Genomic DNA, 21371 nt, shown 5'->3' on the forward strand with positions numbered 1-21371 from the left:
GACTCATCGAAAATAAGTATTAACATCTGACAGTTCCCTTGTCAGTAGCGGGTCAGGATGTGAACTGGAACTTCATAGAAGCCAAAAGCCACTTCGCGAGCCCTCGTTAAAGGGGACGAATCATTGGGTTTCTCCAAAAGTCATCCGATCACCCTATAGTAGTTCATAATATTTTTAACTTAGTTTCATTCACATTTTGCAGATGTGAACGTGACTGTACTCAGTATGCAGAAAGTATGAATAGTAACTGATTCAGACGCTAAAAATGGTATTTTATTCAATCGCACAATATATTTTGAATTCTGTGGGGCCATCAACATTTTTATGCATTGCTTACGTATGCTATTGAGCGAGGTAATGCGAAATGTACGTTCTTATTGTGAGAAAGTTAGATGTTAAATTACGAAATTCGCGAATTAAGGAATGGAAAATAAGATGAGGCACACTAAAAGATCCATAAAGATTATTTGTAACGTTGTAATGTCAGTAAACGTAGATTTATGCACTCCACAATCACACCGTAAGGCACATTACGTCACTCAAGGCAAGCACTTGTTTCAGCGCTTCAGAACACTCATCGTATACAGTATATGAGACAACCAAAATTGAAACTTATTAAGTAATGTCAGATATCAGATTTGTAAAATAATCGACATATGAAACATACTGATTTTAAAATAAATCTTCAAAGTCACCAAAAAAACTGTGACTAACGAAATCTGCTTTACCACGGATAAAGTCTTCGTGATTTTATGGAGGTTTACTTTCATTTACAAATAAAGCAGTTTACAGCGTCAGTCCATCGTTTATTTTCTCTGTACAAAAAAATGTGCAAATGTGTGTGAAATCGTATGGGACTTAACTGCTAAGGTCATCAGTCCCTAAGCTTACACACTACTTAACCTAAATTATCCTAAGGACAAACACACACCGATGCCCGAGGGAGGACTCGAACCTCCACCGGGACCAGCCGCACAATCCATGACTGCAGCGCCTGAGACCGCTCGGCTAATCCCGCGCGGCTTGTCTCTCTACAATTTTCGATGTTTCATAACATCATCTTCCGGTAGTGAATAGTGTATTTAGCCGCTCGGTCCCGACGGAGGTTCGAGTCCTCCCTCGAGCATGGGTGTGTGTGTTTGTCCTTAGGATAATTTAGGTTTAGTAGTGTGTAAGCTTAGGGACTGATGACCTTAGCAGTTGAGTCCCATAAGATTTTACACACACACAATAGTGTATTTACATTTCTGGTGCTAGTGAAGAAGACAGACACTTTTTCTCAGCAGCACACCAAGTGGAAGGCAGGTTGTATTCCGTACTTTGCTAGTGATAAAATTGGTTCTTCATAAAAAGATCTGTTACAGTTAAAAAAATTGTAGTTCAGACTGAGCTCATCAGTCCCCTAGAACTTAGAACTACTTAAACCTAACTAACGTAAGGACATCACACACATCCATGCCCGAGGCAGGATTCGAACCGTAGCGGTCGCGCGGTTCCAAACTGTAGCACCTAGAAGCGCTGCCACTCTGGCTGGCTGTGTAGTGTGCAGATGCGCATTTACCAACAGTCGCAGGTCTCACGATGACGTCCTTTATGGACGAAATATTCATAGATATTCCATTTGCTCGAACACGTCTAGGACTCTCCGTACTATGTCAGGAAGGTAGAGGATACAAACCCGCTTCCAAAAGCACTTAGAAAAATCAGCCATTGCACAATAACTAACAGGACGGTACATTTCGCAGTCAAAAGCAGACATAAACAATGTATTAAACGATTTGGAACTGATGACCGACCAATAGGGTCAGAATGGCATCATTTAATAAAAAACGAAATTTGTTGTGATCGGTTGCGTTATTATTCATACCTCTTGTGTGTAAAATGTTGGCATTTTATAACTGAAGAGTGAAACTGAAAACGTTCTAAGTTACATTTTTCCACAAAGGCTTTTTCTGCGCTGTTGCATGCCCCTAGTCATGTTACATGTGTCAAATAGTGGAGAAAATGTCTGAAACATTCATTACTAGATGGCGCGTGGTTTTTGGCGAAGCAGAGCTGCCTCTGGAATCCAAGTTTCGTGCGCCAAAGTCTCCATTGAACCTGGCGTGGTTTGCAGCGGTAACAAGAAGGTTTTTGGTGAGTGGGCAACGACTGCTTGAGCGACGACAGGGCTTTTGCAGTTATAGAGAAACGAAGCAAGGTATGTAAAGCCTTTGTTCCATAACATTTACACAAGAGTGTTGAGTCGGCTAAGGCTTTCAACCCACTGCATGTAATTCCACTGCACACAACTGACTTCATTAGTTTTAAAGATGCTGCTAAAGCATTCATGTCAATGGAGGCGTGTGAGATATCTAAATGCAGTAAGAGCGAAGTTCCCCATAATCATCCGACTCACAATAGCTGTTATAACTTCTCACTTTGAAACAGAAGAACGTAACATATCATTGTATTCCAAAGAGGAAAGACCTTGGCAGATGACTGCTATGCCGTACTTCAGCTGAGAGACCAGCAGTACTTACACGCTTCAAAACACAAAGACCTGTTGACGATATTGCCGTTTATTCCTGTACAGTACAGAGAGTTCTACAACAAACTACGAAATATCCGGTCCCAAGAATGGCATTGTGTAAGAAACAGAAGTCAGTACTGCGAGATTTTCTTTTTGCATTTAATTCATTATGAACTTGTAAAACCTTAGCAGAAAAGAGAAATGTTTTTTTCTAGACTTCTGATTCAGTAGTTAAAATATTACTGCCGTATTTCTATACTTGTATTATCTCAAATAAAACTTATGGCCTACGTGTAAGTCACAGGCCGAACGGTTCTAGGCGCTACAGTCTGGAACCGCGCGACCGCTACGGTCGCAGGTTCGAATCCTGCCTCGGGCATGGATGTGTGTGATGTCCTTAGGTTAGTTAGGTTTAATTAGTTCTAAGTTCTAGGGGACTGATGACCTTAGAAGTTAAGTCCCATAGTGCTCAGAGCCATTTGAACCATTTTTTTTTTGTTAAGTGACGCTGGATACAAAAACTTCCTTATTGGCATTTATAACCAATTTCCTGGTATGGCGCTGTAATGAAGTGGGCCGAACAATCTGTGGTATCAGAATACATTCTCATTTTTTTGGTTACAAGTACGTAACGTACAAAAAAAATACATTTGATTAATTCTCATGACAAATGTGAGATTTGGCACTTAGAACTTTTTCCTCTTCCAGTCTACAGTTACGGCCCTGAGCTGCTCCTGTTTTTTCAAAACTATAATTCGTATGACGCTACTTTTCTCTCACAAACATGGATCGGCGTTCATACTTCCCATTATAATGGACGCATATAGACCTGAAGATGTTGTTCTTAAGGGCTCCAAAGTTTTTAAGAACAAATTGCAAACGTAATGCGCAAGAATAAACATTTTTTGTGAAGCTAGTGCTCAGTAAAATAGTGAGTGCTCTTACTAAAAATAGAATGTGCCTTGTAATTACACCGCCATCTTCCTGGGCGAAACATCTGCATCGAAACAAATACACGTAAAACGATAATGTCACTCTATCGAAGAAGTTAATAAAGGTCCTAGAAAGCCTAAGTAACTAGCTAATAATAACGATTTCAGTAAGATAATTCACCGATGTGTTGGAACATATTTGGACAAGAAAACTAATAAAGGCCAAATTACTAAGAAAACTAATAAAGGCCAAATTACTACAATGAATTTGGGATCGTGTCATAGTACTGATTAATTTGAAAAACTGAGGTTTTTTTTTCAAATCGACTATAACGTTGCCATATTTTAAAATGGAATTAATGTGGGGAATTCACCTCTTATTCTCAAATGCGTTGTGAATTCTTAAATGAAAAATAGCTATTTTGAAAGCAGATCACATGAATAATTCACAAGCTGATTCTCTTAAAAATAAGAAAGACATCTTGAAAGCCGCGAAATTCGTGTAGTTCAACTACCAAGCAGTCGATAGACGAAGAGTGCGATGTTTATATACACTGCGATATGGATGTGTTGTATGAAATAATTAGATGACTCTCTGCTCCAGTGGCTTTCAATATTTTTTCTTAATGACTTTACAACAAGAGGAATTGTCACTTCTGAGAAAGAGAGGTGAATTATGGAAAGTTATTGTCTCTTAAACTAGAGGTATAACGAAATTTTCTTAGATATTCCTAAAAGAAAAGAAAGAAAAGTATATAGCCTATGCCTTGAGTGTTAACGTACACAGAAAAACTGTTGGGAAACATGCAAAATATTTGCATTGTCAGGACAGTGAGCTACACTTTTATTACAAGAGACTAAAAGAGCACCGCCCCTGTATGTTATCTGTTTGGTTGTAGTAGCCTGCGGAGGGATCTCTGATGTATAAAATACGTGCAGCTCCATTAATAACAGCAGCGTAAAGTAAAATGTTAGCCACATTCTGCTCTAGCGAACATCTCATCAAAGAGTGGCGTGCTAAAAAATTACTAAACTAAAAGTAGAAACCTTCTGGAAGTGTAACAAGGCGCACATTATTCATCGTCGGCGACAGTAATTTCGTTTTCCCGTCGTCCCTTTTTGGCCTTTCTTTCGTTAGGCAGCCCTGTGTGCTGTGTAATGGAGTGTCGCAGGGAAACGGTGAAAAATTTATGTGCCGCGAATTCCTTGGAGAATTTGCTACCTGGTAGACACTCTCTGGCCGCCGTGAATGATGCAGGCCTTCCACCTTTCACCTTCCACCTCCTCCTCCTCCTACTCTGCGACGTATCGGAGTCGCGACAGGCGGTAGGGCCCGCCGAGTGCAGCCGGCGCTGATTCAGGGCGCAATACGCATGCGCGGAATGTTGACTCAGGCTGCAGCCGCCGGGATTACCGCCAGATAAGCTTCCCGACAAAACACGGCGCCCCGCAGCGACTTGTCCCAACAGATACACCACCGGGGAGCAGCGTCGAGTTAAGGCCGTAAGTATTTTCAAGGAATTCCTCAAGCTGTTAGGCCAAACTTAGATTTTTCCGTCTTTTTTGTTTTTCAACCCTCAGTTTCACTGTTTCTACGAAACAGATTCAGTACTCTCTCTCTCTTTCCCTTTAGGTAGATTCACATCTCAGAAATTGTATCATTCACGGTGAAGGTTTAAGAATATAACATTTTGTACAAAATGTCATTTATTGTATCATAAAATGTGGTGAAGAGAAACAGTGGTATGCATAGAAACCAAAGTTCCAAAACGGTTCTATGCTATCCTGTCGCAATATGACAGAGTATATCGTTGGAAATGGAACTGCCGTGTGTGTGGCTAGGGCCTCCCGCCGGGTAGACCGTTCGCCTGGTGTAAGTCTTTCCAGTTGACTCCACTACGGCGACTTGGGTCTCGGTGGGGATGAAATGATAGTGATAAGGAAAACTCAACACACATTCCCTAAGCGGAGAAAATCTCCGACCTAGCTGGGAATCCAACCCGAGCCGTTAGGTATGACATTCGGTCGCGCTGACCACTCAGTTACCTGGGGCGGGCAGTACATCGTTTAAAGATTGGTTTGTCTAGGTTGGTAGCGCACTACTCCAACACGGAAACTATGAATTTCAGAGTTGGCGGCACTATCATTTGATGTTCTATTTACTCGATACAAACATCGGAGGTGGTGCTGAATTTGATAACTTCGAACTCTATTTGTAGGTATCGATCAAAGTTGTGTTGCTTTAATTTATGTACGTGGTAAGCAAATTTACAGTCTCGTTTCGTTAGCCAAAAGTTCAGTTTGGAAGTATACTTCAGTTTGACGGAGAAGAAGAATCATCAGGCACTGTCATCGAGCCATGAAATTACGCGGTGAATAAAGTGTATGGAAAAAATAAGGAGTTGTTTAGATTGCATGCATGCAAGATCCGTTATTTAGAAGGCAAAGTTTATGTTGATAATTCTTGAAGAAAAAAAAAACCAAGGCCAATTGTTGTTACACCAGAAGTAGCGCCATTTTTTAGTCAAGAACATGTTGTTCGAAAGCTCTTTGTTCCCTCTGGGGTACGACTTGTAGATTCAAATGGTTCAAATGGCTCTGAGCACTATGGGACTTAACTTCTGAGGTCATCAGTCCCCTAGAACTTAGAACTACTTAAACCTAACTAACCTAAGGACATCACACAAATCCATGCCCGAGGCAGGATTCGAACCTCCGACCGTAGCGGTCGTGCGGATTTCAGACTGTAGCGCCTAGAACCGCTCGGCCACCCCGGCCGGCGGTGATTTTGGGTATATTAGGTGCTAAAAGTAGTTCACAGAGATTCCAACTATAGCTATAGCTGTGTGGCTGTCGTCAAGTCAGTGGCGACAGAGACTACGAAATGATGAGCTAACACCTTCTCCCTATCAGAGAGTGAAAGTATCACTCACCTGCTGATCTTCTGTCTCTGAAATGCGAAGTACTTCTTCATCTACTTGCTGGGGTTCGCTGCCAAGTCAGTGATGTAATTAATGAAAAAGGGACAGGAGAAACCTACGGTAAGTGAAAAGCCTTCAGTGAAATTAAACATGAAACTAGGTTGTAAACCAGAAAGAACATAAATTGATACAGCTCTGTCGCACAATTACATTTTTGCACTCACAATTACAAACGAGCTGCTTTTCTGCCGTAGGCCAGGTATTACATGTCACAAGCACATGAATAAGTTCAATAAAGACAATTAAATCGAAAACTAGTGCCTAGAAACGGAATGAGAGCCTATTGCGAGAGGTGACCCTCTAAAATGACAAATACGGGCTACGGGAAACATGGGCAGCTCGTTAAACTTTACAGCGTTACTGATGACAAACTCGAGGTGCTGAATACGAATGAAGCATTCGGTGTGACTGCACGAGTACCTATCATGTTACTCGACTATGATCTGCTCCAGACACGCTGTTGATACCATGTTGACGAAGAGACAGCTGTGTTCATGACAGCAGCTACTGACAAAACGACATGAGCGACTGCATACATCTGAACACGTAACTCCACTCGCAGTTACGGACCGCGGGCTGCTGTTGGTCGAAGAATTGTAAAAACAAAAAATATTTCAACAGCTGTTATTTTTATAGCTTCTTAGATAGGCTACCAGCTGCGACTACTCAACAGAGGCATGTTCAGGCACTATGATACAAACGACAGGAAGTTTTCAGTCGTACTCGTATATAACAGGGAATCTATATTTGCGCGTGGGTTCCTTAGAATATATCAGGAGCAATGTTTTCTCTATCACGAATGTAACAGCAAATCATGTTACATGTGTGAAGTACCCACATTGCTCGTGAAGTCTTTTACGAGTAAGAAACCCGTGAGGCCCGGGGATCTGCTCTCCGTGGTTTCGTTACATCAGGCGCCACGCTCTTTATGCTTAGGCTGGAGGCAAAGAGCTGTACGTAGCAAGTAGCAAACATAACTGCGGGGGGGGAGGCGCTATGGATACCTGTGACCTTAGAGCAATGGTGCCGCTTAGCCATTTAAAGTTTACGCTACAGGGCCTGTTTGGATGCCAATTCTTCTAACGCGCGGACTATTGGTGTCATTACATTTTGGCGTGGAAATGTTTGTAGATCCCTTTCCACCTGATTGTCCACCATGCATGCATTACATCAATGCCTTCAGTTGGCCAGAGAAAATTAATTTTGATACTCAAATTCATTAATTGGGGAAATTTTTAATTACTCAATTGATAGGTTAAATCTTTCTACCAACAAACTCGTCATCTCGTCAGTATCGCGTATCTGTTATCGGATTTTCTGGGTTACCTTTATGTCACTCTTTTTGTTTTGTTTTGTGGTAGTGGCAAGGGCAGCTTGGGTGGGTCGCAACGTACTTTGTCTGTCCACAATACGTCATTGGGTTACAAGATGTAACAGGAACCTCGAAAACAGGGCACAGCCACCGTTCTCCATACGTCGGAAACGTAGCGACTGTTGTCCAAATGACCGACTTTGCGAACCACTGGTGTACTCATTGGCACCAGGTACCATCACACCAGGTGCTGGGTCAGTATGAGAATGATGAATACAACCTGGCGACGTTTGTTCTTCTAGGAGCCTAGGCATACAATGTCAAACCTAATGTTGTATGTTTTTGATCTGTTCCATCGGACGCTGGTCGTGTGGTTCCACTGAGATCCCGCATGGCACTGAGTAAGTCGCTATAGAACTCGTGGATTCCATACTCGAATAAGAATTGGGGAATCCCGAGCAAGGCGCAGAACAATAAACAGCAGTCTTGATAGGCCACGGTTCTGCTGCTGTCGAATTCCAAGATTTGCTTTTAGACAGTTTCTCTCACTAAAAAAGTCAAATGCGATTTCTGGATATCAAACACACTGCGAAATCTTTCCTTACTTACAAAATGTAGCTGGCGTTTGTCCGATGGACTGAACTGCTAATAATATGCCTACCCAAAGACATAGTACACCATTTAGATATTTGTTGCAAGTGGTCTCCATTCTGTTGTAATTTTAATGGTCAGCAGTGTATTTGCATTTCTCCAACTCTCTCATCGTTATGGTATTAGCAGCTTTGTTTTCTGTATAATAGGTCCTCTACGTTTACTCTTCTCTTACTGATACCGCAAAAACCAGTGCAGTTTTCATATTACGTGTAACCCTGCATCTTCTAATGGAACGTAAAATTTGTCCTACAGTTATTTCAGGACTCCAGTAAAATTAATACCTGTGAAATATATATACCTGTGAAATGTATCAGCTTAAATAAAATCATGCACCTTAGAGTACATTTCATTCATGCAGGAGAAGTTACATGAAAATGGTATTCCAAAAATGCGCATTGACGAATTAGAATACCTATCATTGCAGAATGATTACATGCCTCTAATTAATAATAGACGTTATTATGGATAGTTTACCATTCAAAAGTGATAAATTAGTGGCATTCGCGTGATGCAATGAGTTGCTATCGTGTTGTAACTTACCAGCGAAAATTTACCTTCTCTCTCTGCTAATCCCAACCTCAATTAATATTGCTTATGAGTGCGAAGTGTTTCAACTGACTACCTCAGAAGGAATATAGCTGTTGCTTTGTATGCGGGGCACCAGTTTACCAATGCGACGGAAATATCACAAACCTCGTGATTACTTTTTAAGTCATCAGTCTGACGATTTCCTCTCCTGTGCCAACCCTTTCATCTCAGAGTAGCGCTTGCAACCTACGTGCTCAATTATTTGTTGGCTGTATTCCAATCTCTGTCTTCCTCTACAGTTTTTGCCCTATACAGCTCCCTCGAGCACCATGGAAGTCATTCCCTCATGTCTTAACAGATCTCCTATTATCCTGCCCCATCTCCTTGTCAGTGTTTCTCACGCACTCATTCCCTCGCCGATTCTGCGCAGAACCTCCTCATTTATTACCTTATCAGTCCACATAAATTTTCAACATTCGACTGTAGCACCACATCTCAAATGCTTCGATTCTCTTCTTTTCCGGTTTTCCCACACTCATGTTTTACTACCATACGATTTTGTGCTCCAAACGTACATTCTCAGAAATTTCTTCCTCAAATTAAGGCTTATGTTACCATACTAGTAGACTTCTCTTTCTGCTAGCGCTAGTCTGCTTTTGATGTCCTCCTTGCTCCGTCCATCATTGGTTAGCTTGCTGCCTAGGCAGGAGAATTCCTTAACTTCATCTACTTCGTGACCATCTGTCATGGTGTTAAGTTTCTCACTGTTACCATTTCTACTACTTCTCGTTAGTTTCGTCTTTCTTTGATTTACCCTAAATCCATATTCTGTACTCATCAGACAGTTCTTTCCAAACAGGAAATCGTGTAATTCATTTCCACTTTCATTCAGGATAGCTATGTCGTCAGGAAATCGTATCATTGCTATCTTTTCACCTTGAATTTTAATTCAAATCCTGGACATTTATTTTCTTTCCATCACTGCTTCTTCGATGTACAGATTAAACAGTAGGAGCGAAATACTACACGCCTGTTTTACCCCTTTTTTAGTCCAAGACGGCCGTGGTGGCCGAGCGGTTCAAGGCGCTTCAGTCCGGAACCGCGCGATTGCTACGGTCGCAGGTTCGAATCCTGCCTCGGGCATGGATGTGTGTGATGTCCTTAGGTTAGTTAGGTTTAAGTAATTCTACGTCTAGGGGACTGATGACCTCAGATGTTAAGTCCCATAGTGCTCAGAGCCTTGTGAACCATGTGTTTTAGAGCAAGCACTTCGTTCTCGGTCGTTCATTCTTATTATTCCCTCATGACTCTTGTACCTATTGCATATTACCTGACTCTCTCTTTAGCGTTCCCCTGTTTTTCGCAGAATTTCGAACATCATGCACCATTTTGCATTGTCGAACCCTTTTTCAGGTCGACAAAACCTATGAACGAGTCTTGATTTTTCTTTAGTCTTACTTCCATTATCAACCGCAACGTCAGCATTGGTTCTCTGCTGCCTGTAGCTATCCTAAAGCGAAAATGGTTGTCATCTAACACATCCTCTATCTACTTCTACATCTACATCTACATCTACATCAGTACTCCGCAAGCGGAGGGTACCTTGAGTACCTCTATCGGTTCTCCGTTCTATTCCAGTCTCGTATTGTTCGTGGAAAGAAGGATTGTCGGTATGCTTTTGTGTGGGCTCTAATCTCTCCGATTTTATCCTCATGGTCTCTTCGCGAGATATACGTAGGAGGGAGCAATATGCTGCTTGACTCTTCGGTGAAGGTATGTTCTCGAAACTTCAAGAAAAGCCCGTACCGAGCTACTGGGTGTCTCTCCTGTAGAGTCTTCCACGGGAGTTTATCTATCATCTCCGTAACGCTTTCGCGATTACTAAATGATCCTGTAACGAAGCGCGCTGCTCTCCGTTGGATCTTCTCTATCTCTTCTATCAACCCTATCTGGTACGGATCCCACACTGCTGAGCAGTATTCAAGCAGTGGGCGAACAAGCGTACTGTAACCTACTTCCTTTGTTTTCGGATTGCATTTCCTTAGGATTCTTCCAATGAATCTCAGTCTGGCATCTGCTTTACCAACGATCAACTTTATATGATCATTCCATTTTAAATCACTCCTAATGCGTACTCCCAGATAATTTATGGAATTAACTGCTTCTAGTTGCTGACCTGCTATTTTGTAGCTAAATGATAAGGGATCTATCTTTCTATGTATTCGCAGCACATTATACTTGTCTACATTGAGATTCAATTGCCATTCCCTGTACCATGCGTCAATTCGCTGCAGATCCTCCTGCATTTCACTACAATTTTCCATTGTTACAAGCTCTCGATACACCACAGCATCATCCGCAAAAAGCCTCAGTGAACTTCCGATGCCATCCACAAGGTCATTTATGTATATTGTGAATAGCAACGGTCCTACGACACTCCCCTGCGGAACACCTGAAATCACTCTTACTTCGGAAGACTTCTCTCCATTGAGAATGACATGCTGCGTTCTGTTATCTAGGAACTCTTCAATCCAATCACACAATTGGTCTGATAGTCCATATGCTCTTACTTTTATTTTCCATTTTGTTTTGGATGTTACTCTTGTTAGCATCTTCGATGCATGAGCTGTTAAGCTGAGTGTGCGATAATTCTCGCACTTGTCAGCTCTTGCAGTCTTCGGAATTGCATGGATGATATTTTTCCGAATTTCGGATGGTATGTCGCCAGACTCAAACATTCTGCACCCCAACATGAACAGTCGTTTTGTTGCCACTTACCCCAATGATTTCAGAAATTCTGATGGAATGTTGTCCATCCCTATTGTCTTACTTGATCTTAAGTCCTGTAAAGCTCATTTAAATGCCGATTCTAATACAACCTTTTCTAAATCGACATCTGTCGCTTCTTCTATGACATCAGACAAATCTCTCCCCCCCCCCCCCCCCCCTTTGAGCCCTTCAGTGTGCTGTTACTGCCAGCCCTCTCTCTCTCTCCTCTGCACTTAACAGAGGAATTCCCGTTGCATCTTAATGTTACCGTTCTAGCTTTTAATTTCACAAACGGTTGTTTTGACTTTCCTATATGCTGGGTCAGTCCTTCCGAAAATCATTACCTTTTCCATTTCTCCACTACGACAAATAAAAACCTAGGGGAAACGTGTATAAAGATTAACATTTTAATACCAGGTTCGATGAAATAAAACTGAAAATCAGGAATAACAAAGTACTTTAGTTCAAAGCAAGGCACGCAGTCCTATGTATAGCCAAGTGTGGAAATAGGTAATAAAAGAAACCTGTATATGTAATAAGAAAATGCTTGCTGATGATTTTAGTCATGGTTGCATTGTTACTTTAGCTTCTTTAAAAATTAAAATTGATTAAAAACTTGTCACTTCTAAGAGTCGGCTTCAGAAGCCGTTTTCATATGATGCCAGAAACATTGCCAAACACATAATGGCGTCATGATCTTTCCAAAGAGGAGACACTCTAACTCATATCGTTGATTCCAACGACATCAAATGACAAGGTCTTGGGAAATTGTGCATAGCACATGTTTCTAGCTCGTATTGCAATAGCCAGCTGTTACAATCGTGTCTGTAACACAACACGTAATGGTACACACTAATGTAAGAGAAGCCATTTTACAGCGATTTCTGCAGATGATTTATTTGACAACGGCTTGGTATCACTTAGGGTTCAATATGGCCAGTTAGCAGTGGCAGTGCGTGGCTGTTGCTGACTCGGCATCCCTCATTTGTGGTCTTCCCTCGCAGTGACAGTCATCACGTGGGCTCGCGACGTAGTCTTGCATGATATCGCAGCGCACACACGAGGCCTACCAGGGAAGCACGTGTCACGAAACGCATCTTACTGTAGGAGTACTCTACCCTAGCGTTCTACAACATTTGCTTTGCCGTATCCACACTTGTAATTGGCTAACTCGGAGTCTTCAGCAATCAAATTATATCTTAGCCACTTGAACTGCTTCTCCGTAATGTCTTCTTTGCCGTCACTAACAGACGAAAAGATCCATCTGTAAAAGTATTTCTGCATATACAGTCGTTGCCAGATGCGTACGCAGCACGTCACGTCGCTCTAGCCGCCCTGTGACAATGAGGTCGAGCAGGCAACGGCTAATTCAGTACGTAGAGTTACACCTGTCATGCTTGCCTGCTATTAAGATTACGGCCCTGACTTCGACACTGACTTTCTAGCTCTAACTGTCGCCTTCTAATAAGTATTACGCCCACAACAACTTCAGCTCCTTTTACGGATTAAACATTAATATCTGGAGGAGACAAAGAGTAATACCCGTTTCTAAATTTTAAAAAATCAGTTTTGTGTCAAATTTTGTGTATAGATTAGTGACAAAAGTGTCGACATTCATATAGTGAAGAGCCAAAGAAACTGGTACACGTGCCTAACATCGTGTAGGGTCCCCTGCGAGCACGCAGATATGCCGCAACATGACATGGAGTGGACTCGACCCGTAATCGTAATAGCAGGGCCTGCAGTCGTTTAGAGAAAAAACCCAAGAATCTCAATCAATCATACAGCACAGAACGGTTATCAAATCACAGTATGCCATTTGCGTTTTCTACACTTACATCGGTCTAAATTCCCTGCAAAACCGCTCCCAACATTAATCTAAGACACCCACCAAAATTTCATTCTGGTAATCCTTTCTGTAAATATTTTAGTTTGCAGAGATGGAAACCAAGTCACAAAAGGAAAGCATGCTGCTAACTCGTCAGTTCTTGAGCATTTGCATTCTAAAGGGCGATTAAGCATATATTTTTAAAGTTAAAATTTCGTTATTTGCTATCTTTCGTGGTGGTGCAGGTTTAACTGTTAGCTGATCACGAGGTTGAGGCAAACTTCAGCTTTCAAGCATGGTGCAGATACACTACTGGCCATTACAATTACTACACCAATATGAGATGCAGATGATAAACGGGTATTCATTGGACAAATATATTATTCTAGAACTGACATGTGATTACATTTTCTCGCAATTTGGGTGCATAGATCCTGAGAAATCAGTACCCAGAACAACCACCTCCGGCCATTATAACGGCCTTGATACGCTTGGCCATTGAGTCAAACACAGCTTGGATAGCATGTACAGGTACAGCTGCCCATTCAGCTTCAACACGATAGCACAGTTCATCAAGAGTAGTGACTGGCGTATTGTGACGAGCCAGTTGCTCGGCCACCATTGACCAGACGTTTGCAGTTGGTGAGAGATCTGGAGAATGTGCTGGCCAGGGCAGCAGTCGAACATTTTCTGCATCCAGAAAGGCCCGTACAGGACCTGCAACATGCGGCCATACATTATCCTGCTGAAATGTAGAGTTTCGCGGAGATCGAATGAACGGTAGTGCCTCGGGTCGTAACACATCTGAAATGTAACGTCCACTGTTCAAAGTGTCGTCAATGCGAACAAGAGGTGACCGAGACGTGTAACCAATGGCACCCCATACCATCACGCCGGGTCATACGTCAGTATAGCGATGCGAATACAAGCTTCCAATGTGCGTTCACCGCGATGTCGTCAAACACGTATGCGACCATCATGATGCTGTAAACAGAACCTGCATTCATCCTAAAAAATGCCATTCGTGCAACCAGGTTCGTCGATGAGTACACCATCGCAGGCGCTTCTGACGGTGATGCAGCGTCAGGGGTAACCGCAGCCATGGTCTCCGAACTGATATTCCATGTTGCTGCAAGCGTCATCGAACTGTTCGTGCAGATGGTTGTTGTGTGGCTAACGTCCCAATCTGTTGACTCAAGGATCAAGACGTGGCGACACTATCCGTTACAGCCATGCGGATAAGATACCTGTCATCTCGATTGCTAGTGATACGAGGCCGTTGGGATCCAGCACGGCGTTCCGTATTACCCTTCTGAACCCAACGATACCATATTCTGCTAACAGTCGTTGGATCTCGACCACCGCGAGCAGCAATGTCACGATACAATAAACCGCAATCGCGGTAGGCTACAATCCGACCTTTATCAAAGTCGGAAACGTGATGGTACACATATCCCCTCCTTACACGAGGCATCAGAACTACGTTTCACCAGGCAACGCTGGTCAATATCTGTTTGTGTATGAGAAATCGGTTGGGAACTTTCCTCATCTCAGCACGTTGTAGGTGTCGCCATCGCCGCCAACCTTGTGTGAATGCTCATTTGCTTATCACATCATCTTCTGCCTGTCATCTTTGTGGTGTATCAATTTTATTGGCCAGTAGTGTAGTTTTTTGCCTGCTTGTCTAGTTGTGGGGGTCAGTTTCGTGTAGGTGTGGGTACGTGTCGTGTGTGTGTGTGTGTGTGTGTGTGTGTGTGTGTGTGTGTGTGTGTGTCGTCCTTACAGCGGCAACGTCAGTGGGGTGTGACAACGACCCCCGACGCCCGGAAGGGCCGAGCGGAGCAAAGCATCTGCTGGACTCCGAGTGCGAGGTTCTTGCGGAAGGGACAATGGCGGCCCCTGTGCCGGCGCCGTAATTACCTGCGGCGTCGCTTAGCACACATTAGCTGCGCTAATTAGATCAACGCAGATTCCACTGGAGTCCAGCCGGCCGCTGCTGGAGGCCGGCCCGCCGTCCCCAGCGCCAGTCCAGCTCCAGCTCCAGCGCGGCCCGGCAGGCGGCCGCAGTTAGTTCCGAGTCGTTACCACCGCGCAACCCTCGCCGGCCCTGTCAACTCCACGGCCCACCGCCCACTCCCTCCGTGTGTGTGTCTGTGAGTGTGGCTGTGTGCGGACACGTCCGCTACGAGTCACAATGTATATTCTGTTTTTTTTCTCCTTCTTCTTCCTCTTTTTTTTTCCACCGCGGCTTCTTTTCGTTTTGTCTCCATCCCCGCATCGTTGTCCCGTCCGGCCGCAGCCAAAACCAGTGTCATAAAAAGGGAAGCCCCGCTGCGCATTAGCCTGCGGAATTTTCTCAGCTCGTGCCTCTGCGATACGCCTGCCAGGTTTCGCTTCGGTACTTTGCAGGAGGACAGAGGGACTGAAACAAAAGTTTGGGATTAGCGCAAATCAATTATTTCGAGGGTGTATTGTAGCTGTCAGATAAAGAAAGGGAAATAAATAACGGATAATGCAATATCTTCGAGGTAGCAATTCCTTTTCAGCCACTAAATGGCCACAAATATGGTTTGGGCATCAAGCAGCATATCATTGTGACACCTGCAGTGCTTAACTGTATATTGAGCAGCTTTCAATGTACCATTGACTCCTCAGCCAAGCTCACGTAAAGTTCTGTAAATTGTATTTTACATCTATTGTGTACGAGTTAATAACGCGCAAACTGTTACTATTGTTATACGAAATAATTTCAACTAAGTATAAGCTGTCACGGTAAATCGCTGTGTTCCTTTCAATTCACTATAATAATCTGCTTAGCTTGTCGTTCACTGGGCGCCTATTGCCTTATGGTTCTATCCCATTAGCCATTTTGCATTATTTACCTCAAGATGACAAATAATAGGATGCACTTAACAGATGTAGTAAACTTTCTCGACGGATGAGGCATTCCTTTCACCGAAAAAAAAAAAAAAAACGCTTGATGACTTTTATTCCAACTACTACATCCGAGAGAAAATTTGTTCCAGGTTAACTAAACATAGACCTTGTAATACGAGTAGCACTATTAGACAAGGTAAATCTTTCAGTCCCCTACGTGGTGATAAAAAAGGTATTAGTTCATAGTCATTATAGAATGGCCGACGAAGAAATAAAAACCAATTCTTGTGCTGACGATGCAGTTTTGCTAGCATACAGTGAATGTAAGACGCAGAAACTTTTACATATACTCATCAAAAATAGTTTTGCATCACCTCGGTTCTGAAAGGTCCGGAATCTTCACATAAAAGTCCGATAAAGATCAACATAAAAATCATTTCCGCCCTTTTTATTGCTCATTAAAATCACACATTGCATGCTGTACTACCATACAGCGAGGCCATCAGAAGGATGGTGGTCGAGATTGCTGTACACACCGGTAACTCTAATACCCAGTAGCACGTCCTCTTGCATTGATGCATGCCTATATTCGTCGTGGTATACTGTCCACAAGTTCATCAAGGCACTGTTGGTCCAGATTGTCCCACTCCTCAACGGCGATTCGGCGTGGAACCCCCAGAGTGGTTGGTGGCTCACGCCGTTCATAAACAGCCATTTTCTATCTATCCCAGGCATGTTCGATAGGGTTCATGTCTGGAGAACATGCTGGCCTATCTAGTCGAGCGATGTCGTTATAATGAAGGAAGTCATTCACAAGAAGTGCACGATGGGGGTGCGAATTGTCGTCCATGACGAAGAATGCCTCGCCAGTATGCTGCCGATATCGTTGCACTATCGGTCGGAGTATGGCATTCACGTATCATACAGCCGTTACGTCTTCCACCACCACCAGCCACGTACGTCGCCCCCACACTGTGCCAATCCAAAACAGCACGTAACCTACACATTGCTGCACTCGCTGGACAGTGTGTCTAAAGTGTTCAGCCTGACCGGGTTGCCTCCAAACACGTGTCCGACGATTGTCTGCTTGAAGCCGTATGCGACACTCATCGGTGAAGAGTACGTGATGCCAAACCTGAGCTGTCCATTCGGCATGTTATTGGGCCCATCTGCACCGCGCTCCATGGTGTCGTGATCGCAAAGATGGGCGTCGCCATGGACGTCGGGAGTGAAGTTGAGCATCATGCGGCCTATTGCACACAGTTTAAGTCATAACACTTCGTCCTGTGGATGCACGAGAAGCATTATTCAAAATGGTGGCGTTGCTGTGAGGGTTTCTCCGAGCCATAATTCGTAGGTAGCGGTAATCCACTGCAGTAGTAGCCCTTGGGCGGCCTCAGCGAGGCATATCATCGACAATTCCTGGCTCTCTGTATCTCCTTCATGTCCGAACAACTTCGCTTCGGTTCACTCCGAGACGCCTGGACATCTCCCTTGATGAGATCCCTTCCTAGCACAAAGTAACAATGCGGACAGGATCGAACCGCGGTATTGACCGTCTAGGCATGGTTGAAAACGAGGCGTGTATCTCCTTCCTGATGGAATGATTGGAACTGATGGGCTGTCGGACCCCCTCCATCTAATACGCGCTGCCCATGCATGGTTGTTTACATATTTGGGTGGGTTTAGTGACATCACTGAACAGTCAAAGGGACTGTGTCTGTGATACAGCATCCACAGTCAACATCTGTCTTCAGGAATTCTGGGAACCGACGTGATGCAATACTTTCTTTTGATGTGTATGTATTTAACGTGACAGCAAGAAATCTAAATATGATCATACCCGCTCAAAAAATCAAATGTGTGACCATATCTATGGAAGCACTGTATGCGAACTGGACGTAGATGGAAAAATATTCTGCAGGTAACGACATTTAAATAAACTGTTATCGCATAGTTCAGCAGAAAAAGGAGTTTAGAGAACAAGTGGTAACAGCAAACAAAGTGGCAGGTTGTTTAAATGATACAATCTAGTAAAACAAACATATAGGAAAAGGTTCAAAGGCAAGAATATAGACAGCAATAGTGTTAGCAATTATGACATGCACAGCTGAGACAACACCCGAAATAGCAACAACTAGAAGGCATTTGGAAACCGTGGAAAAGGAAATTCTGCGGTGAATTGCAGTGAAGGCACAGGGATGCAGAGAGAAGTGAAAGTATTAGGAAAGGATGTAAAGTTGACTCCAGTGATGAGTGGGTACATAAGAGAAAGCATGACATAGACCGGATGGACGAATGAAAGATTGTGGAAATCGTAAGAATATAATCAGCAGCTGGTAAAAGAAATGTAGGCCGTTCAGGGGAAGGATCGAGTTACGACCTCAGGGTACTAAAGGAAACAGGCTTTAGCCTTGAAAGAAGCAAAAGATATGACAAGCAGCAAAAGAAACAAACATATGGAAATAACGGGCTGAAGACAAGCTAACAATGCCTAGATTTATAGTGTGCGGTGTGCGGCTGGTCCCGGCGGAGGTTCGAGTCCTCCCTCGGGCGTGGGTGTGTGTAAGCTTAGGGACTGATGACCTTAGCAGCTAAGTCCCATAAGATTTCACACACATTTGAACATTTTTTTAATAGTGTATGGAACATATAAAGCGAAGGAGGAGTGGATAATAATAACCATATACGTTAAAACAAAGGAATGCATTACTAATTGGTTTTCTGAATGGAACTAGGAGCTAAAAACTGCCAGGTCCATGTCAGAGTGCTTGACCTGGGTGGAAGACGCACTGTACGTAAATTCTTGTGGACTCCTTAATGTGCAGGCCGGGGTGGCGGAGCGGTTCTCGGCGCTACAGTCTGGAACCGCACGACCGCTACAGTCGCAGGTTCGAATCATGCCTCGAGCATGGATGTGTGTGATGTCCTTAGGTTAGTCAGGTTTAAATAGTTCTAAGTTCTAGGGGACTGGTCACCTCAGAAGTTAAGTCCCATAGTGCTCAGAGCCATTTGAACCAACTGCTTAATGAAGTTGGAACACTGCAAACATCACAAATACTTGTCTGGCAGCTGAGTGATTTGTCATACCTAGTGAATTGCGAAAGAGCTCCTCGTTGGCTGTGCTGGACTCAGGTGAGCACACATGGTACATTTGGTTAAACACGTTGTCCAGAATGGGGTCTCATAAAGCGGGCAGCTTTGCCATCAGATCTCCCAGTGAATGACGCCATTAGATAGTTTCCTTCTTTACTCTTTAGTAACCTCTGCAAAATCAGTTTTGACTCTTTTGTGTCAGTGGTCGGAAGTAATAACTTTTTTTCCAACAACGATGGAAAACATTAGTGCTCAAAACAATAAAGTTTGTTTCAGTTAAGTGCTTAAGCAACTTTTGTAATTAGCTCTTAGTGTTTTATGACGCAGCCGTCGCCCAAAATGTACGAGTATTTATTTGCTACTGATGATGACTAGACAGTCGAAATCAGCATAGCAAATCAAAGGCCTCGTATGGGTGTTTGACTGAACTGTTGGACGTAACGCCCTCACTAATGATCTGCGACAACAACATAGCAAATTAGACCACGTTGCGTCCAACGTCATATAAATTTGTTGATGACTCGTTTCTGCACCCAAGCAGATCGCGAACAGGCCTTGCATGCCCCGCTACCGACCGGCCGCCTTGTCATCCTCGGCTCATAGTCACTGGATGTGAGTATGGAGCAGCATGTGGTCAGCACACCGTTTTCACAGCCGTTCTGAGTTTACGATACCAGAGCAGCCACTTCTCAATCAAATAGCTCCTTGATCTGGAGTCTGCATCCATAATTCATTAGTTTCCATCTCGGCATCTACACTACTGGTCATTAAAATTGCTACACCAAGAACAAATGCAGAAGATAAACGGGTATTCATTGGACAAATATATTATACTAAAACTGACATGTGATTACATTTTCACGCAATTAGGGTGCATAGATCCTGAGAAATCAGTACCCAGAACAACCACCTCTGGCTATTATAACGACCTTGATACGCCTGGGCATTGAGTCAGACAGAGCTTCGATGGCGTCTACAGGTACAGCTGCCCATGCAGCTTCAACACGATACTGCAGTTCATCATGAGTAGTGACGGGCGTATTGTGACGAGCCAGTTGCTCGGCCACCATTGACCAGACGTTTTCAATTGTTGAGAGATCTGGAGAATGTGATGGCCAGGGCAGCAGTCGAACATTTTCTGTGTCCAGAAATGCCCGTACACGACCTGCAACATGCGGCCGTGCATTATCCTGCTGAAATGTAAGGTTTCGCAGGGATCGAATGAAGGGAAGAGCCACAGGTCGTAACACATCTGAAATGTAACGTCCATTGTTCAAAGTGATGTCAATGCGAACAAGAGGTGACCGAGACGTGTAAGCAATGGCACCCCATACCATCACGCCGGGTGATACGCCAGTATGGCGATGACGGATACATGCTTCCAATGTGCGTTCACCGCGATGTCGCCAAACACGCATGCGACCGTGATGATGCTGTAAACTGAACCAGGATTCATCCAAAAAAATGACGTTTTGCCATTCGTGCACCCATGTTCGTCGTTAAGTACACCATCGCAGGCGCTCCTGACTGTGATGCAGCGTCAAGGGTAACCGTAGCCATGGTCTCCGAGCTGATAGTCCATGCTGTTGCAAACGTCGTCGAACTGTTCGTGCAGATGGTTATTGTCTTGCAAACGTCCCCATCTGTTGACTCAGGGATCGAGACGTGGCTGCACGATCCGTTACAGCCGTACGGAACGGATAAGATGCCTGTCATCTCGACTGCTAGTGATACGAGGCCGTTGGGATCCAGCACAGCGTTCCGTATTACCCTCCTGAACCCACCGATTCCTTACTCTGCTAACAGTCATTGGGTCTCGACCAACGCGAGCAGCAATGTCGCCATACGATAAACCGCAATTGCGATAGGCTACAATCCGACC

At 43.7% G+C, this 21371-nt stretch overlaps 1 protein-coding gene across 1 annotated transcript in view; it reads left to right on the forward strand.

The window, feature by feature from the left end:
- Window positions 1–2148: 2148 nt before the first annotated feature.
- Window positions 2149–21371, forward strand: part of LOC126195305 (uncharacterized) — a gene marked incomplete at its 5' end in the record, with an annotated part of 1237647 nt that continues 1218424 nt past the window's right edge. The window contains one exon of the mRNA XM_049933865.1: window positions 2149–2200. Coding sequence (XP_049789822.1) covers window positions 2149–2200 — 52 coding nt within the window. The remainder of the gene's footprint in view (window positions 2201–21371) is intronic.

Source organism: Schistocerca nitens, chromosome 7 (genome assembly GCF_023898315.1).
Source record: "Schistocerca nitens isolate TAMUIC-IGC-003100 chromosome 7, iqSchNite1.1, whole genome shotgun sequence".
Taxonomy (NCBI): Eukaryota; Metazoa; Arthropoda; class Insecta; order Orthoptera; family Acrididae; genus Schistocerca; species Schistocerca nitens.